This window comes from Myotis brandtii, unplaced genomic scaffold (assembly GCF_000412655.1).
Source record: "Myotis brandtii unplaced genomic scaffold, ASM41265v1 scaffold987, whole genome shotgun sequence".
Classification (NCBI taxonomy): domain Eukaryota; kingdom Metazoa; phylum Chordata; class Mammalia; order Chiroptera; family Vespertilionidae; genus Myotis; species Myotis brandtii.
This window is the reverse complement of record NW_005372107.1, coordinates 33,006-40,628: the sequence shown is the minus strand read 5'-3', so window position 1 is coordinate 40,628 and position 7,623 is coordinate 33,006. Positions and strand designations below refer to the sequence as shown.

Here is a 7,623-nt window from a genome sequence, read left to right as displayed (position 1 = left end):
GAGGCTGAGCAGAGCTCCCCCTGTGGGAGTGCACTGACCTGCATTGAGCATTTGCCCCCTAGTGGTCAGTGTGTGTCATAGTGACCAGTCATTCCAAGTCGTTCTGCTGTTAGGGTCAATTTGCATATTACCCTTTTATTATATAGGAGTGCCTGGCCAGCCTGGGTGAGGGGCTGATGGCTGTTTGCAGGCTGGCCACGGCCCCTTCAGTGTGGGGGTCCCCACTGGGGTGCCTGGCCATCCTGGGTGAGGGGCTGAGGCTGTTTGCAGTCTTTTAATTCTGGTTTGAGGTTTATCTATTTTATTGTGTAGCTTCTGGTTTCATTAATTTTCTCAATCACTTCCATTTCTTATTATTTCATCAATTTCTGCTCATTTCCTTCTTTGAGCATAATTTGTCTTAGTTTCTTTTTTAAAAAATATATTTTTATTGATTTCAGAGAAGAAGGGAGATAGAAACATCAATGATAAGAGAGAACCATCAATTGGCTGCTTCATGCAGGCCTTCTACTGGGGATTGAGCCTGCAACCCAAGCATGTGCCCTGACCAGTAACCAGTCACCTCCTGGTTCGTAGGTCAACACTCAACCACTGAGCAACGTCAGCCAGTCTGTTTTAGTTTCTGGAAGTGAAAGATTCATTTGAGACCTTTCCTCTTTTCTAATATAGCAGAATCCAATGCTATAAAATTTCCCTTAGTTACTGCATTAACTGTATCCCACAAATACTGGTATGTTGTATTTTCAGTTTTCTTCAGTCTAAAATATTTTCTAATTTCTCTTGTAATTTCTTCTTTGACACATGGATAAATATATTACCAAGTGTGTTGTTGAATTCCCAAATATTTGAATTCATTATGAGAGACTCGAGAGGACTCATCTGCTTATCTCTGAAGTCACAAATTCTAGTCTCCTTGGTCTCTCTGCACTCTAATATCTTGTCTCCTCAACTGAGTGAAGACTGCTGTCTGCTCTGTGGTCTGAGAACTGCCTCTTGAATCTTAAAAAATTTTATTGATTTTAGAGAGAGTGAGGAAGGGAGAGAGAGAGAAACATCCGTTTGTTGTTCCACTTACTTACGCATTCATTGGTTGATGCCTGCATGTGCCCTGACCAGGGATCAAACCCCAAACCTTGGCATATCCATACAATGTTCTAAGCAACTGACCTACCCAGCCAGGGCTGCCTCTAGACTTCCAGCTGGTAAATCACAGGACTTGTTTCATTCATTTCCTTTCTCTTAAGGGTCAGAAAGAAGCCTGTTCTGCCTATTGTCTAAGGTCTGAAAACTATTATTCCATCTATTTGGTTTGGGTTTAGAATTGTTTGAGATAAAAGGGTACATCCAGCCTCTGTTACTCCATTGGGGGGGGGGGAATAAAAATTATTCACTCTGTTGTACCATCCCAGCTGAACCTGTCCTAGAATTTTCTAAAATTACATTGCTGCCCTCCAGACAGGACTACCCTTCCTTTTGGTTGCAATGGACTGGAAATGTTTGGACACTAAGGCAGAGCCCTGTCAAGCACAAGCCCAATATGTGAATATAACCTGCCCTGCTGGCTCCAGCTCTCACTTAAGGTAATGGAACCAGCAACATTTTAGTGCTCAGGACGATGCCCAACCAACTGAGCCACACCGGTCAGGGCACGCCCCTCCCCCCCCTCACCCCACTTTAAAAAAAACTTTCTGTGAGCAAAGACCTAGAACTCGTGGTGGGAGCTAATGAGATTTTTCTCAAAAGATCTTCTCCCATGTCAAATTCCATCTCGCTTTCTTTTATTTGGGAAACATTTCTCCATAAACATCTTAAGAAGAAAGATACATAACAAGAAGCAAAGGGATTTTCTCAAACAGAAGAGACACGGAGGGGAGGCCACAGGGCCACGTTCTGGTGTCTTTGGTTAAGGACAATGGCTGTACCTCTCTGTGGCTTCTGATGCTTTGAGAAGTAAATTGGTGGCAGAAGCCATTTTCCCATCTGGAGTCATCCGAACTGCCTACCTTCCATATCAGAGCCGAAATGTCAGATGTTCACTTCCCCAACCCCACCTACTTAGGTCAAGTCTTCTGAGGGATTGTGGGGGAAGAGCTTTCTCCAAGATGGAAAATAAAAGCCCCTCCCTTCCTTCCCGTTTAGGATGTTCACTATATGAAGAAATGCTAGTGGAGGTATGGCAGCAACCGTGAGGAACAGGCAAGAAGAGCAGAAAAGTAAACCCAAAAGTGAGTCCCTTTACCCTAGGGCGGGCGGAGGGAGCCGTTATGGTGCCCTCAGTCCTGTTCCCAGAGGCTCTGCTTCTCAGAACCCCCGGAACCGCTGCAAACCTCGGAGGGAAAGCTGCCTTCCAACTGATGCCAGACACTCCCGCTTCTCCCGTTTGGGTCCGAGTCCCCAGCGATTCGCCCGTATCTGGAGCTCAGAGTCTGAGACTCCCCCCTGACCGAAAACGACAACCGCGCTCTCAGCCACCAGCCCGCTTTGCGCGCGCACCTCCGCACCTGAGTATTTTCCACACTGCGCCTCCTCTGAGCCTCGGTGTGCTGTTATTTTTCCTTCTAGTTGAAGAGTCTCTCCTCAGCCAGCCTTCCTGTGGTTCTGGGTGATGTCCGTTCCATCTTTTAGTTGTATTTTTGAAGTGGTTGTTTGCGGCAGCAGTCTCCGGTGTTTACCTATGCCGCCATCTTGGTCTCTCTTCGGCTTCAATCGATGTTTCTCTCTCATCGATGTTTCTAGCTATCTATCCCTCTCCCTTCCTCTCTGTAAAAAATCAATAATAAAAAAAAATGCATACTTCTTCAGGCAGAGTATATGGAGTCGGCCTTTCCTTAAGCCAAAGTTAATGGAGAGACCAGTTGTCAGACTCCTCTGACAACCTTGTAAGAATAAATTGGTGACATCCGGCCTAATGATTACAAAAAATAATAATTTTATTACATTGGTGTGGAGGCTCCCTCTCATAAGTAACACTGTTACTAACTTGGGAATCTATTTGCCTTGTTCTTGATTTCCAATCCTCATGCGTCTCACCATGTGTCTGGGCTTGATTTAGCTCAGAATAATACTTTTCAACCAGTTGGATACAGGTTAATAAGTAAACTGATAAGTATCTCAGTTTACCCCAGCCCAATGGGCCTAAAAGTATTTCTAACTTGTAGGTGTTCCAATCCTATTGTAATATACTTCTCAAATACATCCCGATCCCTTCATTATCAAGTTACTTTCATTAATGAGTTTCAGCATCATGACTGCAGTGGCCCTTAGAGGAACTAAAAACAGCATTATTGATTTATGTAGATTAACACATACAATTCTTTATAAAAACATCCAGTCTTTTCTCTCCCCAGTAACAATATTCAGGACCTTTTAGGGTAAAGTCAGATGTCTTTCTGAATGCTATGATAACACAGATTCATAAAGTTCAAATCTAACCAGTAAAATTACACCGAGTGCCAGCTGCACGGGAGAGCTACTAACAAATTTATGGTCGCATGGTGATGCTCCACCAAGGGGTGGGGTGGCAGGAAACCAATTATAGTCTAATTTATTGGACATGTGTGGTAGATGGAGTACTCTTTTCCACAGGAGAAAGTGAGCCCATATTTTCAATCAGTTTCCAGCACATCTGCTGAAAAATCCTGAGTGGTGTGCAGTTCTCCAACCTTGAACAATGGGAGCAACTGTTAGAAGCAGGAGGATTAAGGAAACGAAACTGGAAAAAGAAATACCAACTAAACTCCTACTTAGACATTTGGTTCCTAAACCTTGCTTGAGAGTTGCTCCTTGCCTTTCTCCCCTTTATGGTCTGTCTCCTGCATAATTTACACTTTGCTTGCCCAACCCCCATCCCCACGTGATGAGGAGGGCCATAGTCATTTAAAATGTTGTTTCCTTCCTAAACTTTAATAGAGAAAATGAGGTCTCACTTAAGGTGGAAGGTCAATAATCCCACTTTAAAAAATTGGCTCCCGCCCTGACCGGTTTGGCTCAGTGGATAGAGCATTGGCCTGCGGACTGAGGGGTCCCAGTTTGGATTCCGGTCAAGGGCATGTACCTTGGTTGCAGGCACATCCCCAGTAGGGGGTGTGCAGGAGGCAGCTGATCAATGTTTCTCTCTCATTGATGTTTCTGGCTCTCTATCCCTCTCCCTCTCTGTAAAAAAAATCAATAAAATGTATTAAAAAAATAAAAAATCAGCTCACTTCAATGATAAATGTGACCAAGTATGTCTGAGGATGGGCACATTTATTAATGGCATCTTTATGTGTCATTGCCCAGCTCATGGCCTACCCACCAGAGAGGCAGCTAATGAAGAGGCCACGTTCTAAGTGCCAGAGAGGGGCCTGAGCTAGAATTTAGATGCCCCTTTTCAGTCTGTGTGGGATGAAACCTGTAGTTTCCAGATCATCATTCCAGTAAAGGTTTTATTTCCTGTATGAACCTACATATGAGCCTATTTTATCATTTTTCATAAACTCAGATGCTGAACAACACTGGCCTGAAGGACAATTTGGACTGATCAATGAGCATTTTCTGTGAAGAATGTTAGAAGCTGAGTTTGGGCCTATTAGGGACTGCATGTTTGTGTGCTCCCAAAATTCATATGTTGAAATCCTAACTCCCTATGTGATTGTTAGGAGGTGAGGGCCTTTGTGAGGTAACTGGGTCATGAGGGTAGAGTCCTCTTAAGTAGGATTCATAGCCTTATAAAAGAAGCCCCAGTGACCTCTCTCCACTATTTTCCCAAGTGAGGACACAGCCAGATGGCCACCTGATAACCAGGAAGTGGGTCCTTGGTGCCGAGTCTGCTGATGCCTTGACCTTGTTTGCTGGGGTATAGAGCTCACCTATCCTTACACTGCCTATGCATCTCAGTCCCGATATATAAAATCCTTTCTGGCCTAAACTTCCAGTAACACATTCCCATGAAAATATTTTATTTTCAATGAGGAATATTCCTGAGAACTCTAAGTTGTACCCAAGTGTCCTAATCATACTAATCCAAATGGAAACTTCAGAACCCTGAGGAATCTCTGTTATCTGGCTGTCTGGCCTCTCCTAAATGGTCAAAGGAAATGAAAATCTTTCTTGCTTGCTTTTGACTAATTTTTACTCATCATATCACTTATTATGTCAAAATAGTATGTATTCAAAAAGACCAGGCATAAACCTAAAAGTCAAATAAACACACCTAAAATCCCTTTTAATTCTGATCCACACACAAATATCTTATCACAATGGTTCTAGAAATAAATGCTCCAAACTCTTGTTCTGCATTTTTCACTTTGCATCATAGCCATTTTCCTAATTTTTACAAAATCCTCTATATAAGAGAAAGTGCTGCATGAAAGAGAATATAAAGTAGTTAGTGAAGAAATCATGTTGTAAGATGATACACTGAACTACTGTTTTCCAGCCTAATTTCTAATAACCACAGCAATTTTTCAACCTTCTCAACACCACCACCAGTGATAGCATTCTCATTTACTCTTTATTGGAAAAGAGATCAATATCATTGGCAATCACTCCACAGCATATTGTCCATTTAATGGCAATTCTCTCTAAGTGCTTTCTGCAAGGAAAAGTGCCAAAATGTATTACTTTTGCTCAGAATGTTTCATAAAGACTGTTTGATTTTATATGCAGAATTATGAAATAAAACGTGAGATCCTGACTGACCAGAGTGGCTCAGTTGGTTTGAGTACTGTCCCATGAATCGAAAGGTCACCTCTTCAATTCTAGGCAGGGAGCATGCCTGGGTTGTGGGCTCAATCTCCAGTAGGGGGTGTGCAGAAGGCAGCCAATCGATGCTTTTCTAAAATCAGTAAAAACATATTGGGGGAAAAAGTGTGATCCATAGTCCCTCCTTTCATCTCCAGAACAAATTTCCAGATACATAATAATAGGGCCAATGGAAAGCTTTTCTGCATACATTAATCTTATCCATGTTTTTCTAACACATATCTTCCTTGGAAGGGAGGCAGGGATGAAGGAATATACTCTGGCTAGAAAATTTCCAAACTAGTTACATTCATAGGGTTTCTCTTCAGTATGAGTTGCCTGATGCCTAATAAGTTTAGAGCTGTTAATGAAAGCTTTCCCACATTGATTACATGTAAAGGGTTTCTCTCCAGTATGTGTTCTTTGATGTACAATAAGTCGAGCACTCAAGCTGAACGTTTTCCCACATTGATTACATTCGTAGGGCTTCTCCCCAGTATGAGTTCTCTGATGTTGAGTAAGGCATGAACTCTGCCTAAAGGATTTCCCACACTGACTACATTCATAAGGCTTTTCCCCAGTATGAGTTCTCTGATGTACAACAAGAACATAACTCTGGCTGAACGACTTCCCACACTGATTACATTCATAGGGTTTTTCTCCTGTATGAGTTCTTTGATGCATAACAAGGTGTGAACTGCGGTTGAAAGATTTCCCACACTCGTTACATTCATAGGGTTTCTCTCCAGTATGAGTCCTTTGATGTGCCACAAGTTGAGAACTCCAGCTGAAAGATTTCCCACACTGATTACATTCAAAGGGTTTTTCTCCTGTGTGAGTTCTCTGATGGGCAACAAGTTTATAACTCTGACTAAAGGACTTTCCACATTGGTTGCATTCATAGGGTTTTTCTCCAGTGTGAATTCTTTGATGTGCAATAAGTTTATAGCTCTGGATAAATGATTTCCCACATTGATTACATTCATAGGGCTTCTCTCCCGTATGAGTCCTTTGATGTGCAATAAGCTTGTAGCTCTGCCTGAATGACTTTCCACACTGACTGCATTCATAAGGCTTCTCTCCAGTATGAGTTCTCTGATGCACAACAAGAACATAGCTCTGGCTAAAGGATTTCCCACACTGATTACATCTATAAGGTTTCTCTCCAGTATGAGTCCTCTGATGGGAAACAAGGTGAGAGCTCCGGCTGAAGGATTTCCCACATTCATTGGGTAAAGTCAGATGTCTTTCTGAATGCTATGATAACATAGATTTATAAAGTTCAAATCTAACCAGTAAAATTACAGCGAGTGCCAGCTGCATGGGAGAGCTACTAACAAATTTATGTTCGCATGGTGATGCTCCACCAAGGGGTGGGGTGGCAGGAAACCAATTATAGTCTAATTTATTGGACACGCATGGTAGATGGAGTACTCTTTTCCACAGGAGAAAGTGAGCCCATATTTTCAATCAGTTTCCAGCACATCTGCTGAAAAATCCTGAGTGGTGTGCAGTTCTCCAACCTTGAACAATGGGAGCAACTGTTAGAAATAGGAGGATTAAGGAAACGAAATTGGAAAAAGAAATACCAACTAAACTCCTTAGACATTTGGTTCCTAAACCTTGAGAGTTGCTCCTTACCTTTCTCCCCTTTATGGTCTGTCTCCTGGATAATTTACACTTTGCCTGCCCCACCCCCATCCCCATGTGATGAGGTGGGCCATATTCATTTAAAATGTTGTTTCCTTCCTAAGCTTTAATAGAGAAAATGAGGTCTCACTTAAGGTGGATGGTCAATAATCCCACTTTAAAAAATTGGCTCCCGCCCTGACCGGTTTGGCTCAGTGGATAGAGCATCGGCCTGCGGACTGAGGGGTCCCGGTTTTGATTCCGGTCAAAGGC

General features: G+C 42.7%; 1 protein-coding gene across 1 annotated transcript in view; it reads right to left on the bottom strand.

Moving 5' to 3' along the window:
• The window catches only part of LOC106724813 (zinc finger protein 227-like), a 15,004-nt gene extending 7,582 nt beyond the window's left edge, over positions 1-7,422 (bottom strand). Inside the window, 2 exon segments of the mRNA XM_014533509.1 lie at positions 6,025-6,978; positions 7,363-7,422. Coding sequence (XP_014388995.1) covers positions 6,025-6,978; positions 7,363-7,422 — 1,014 coding nt within the window.
• Positions 7,423-7,623: the final 201 nt, after the last annotated feature.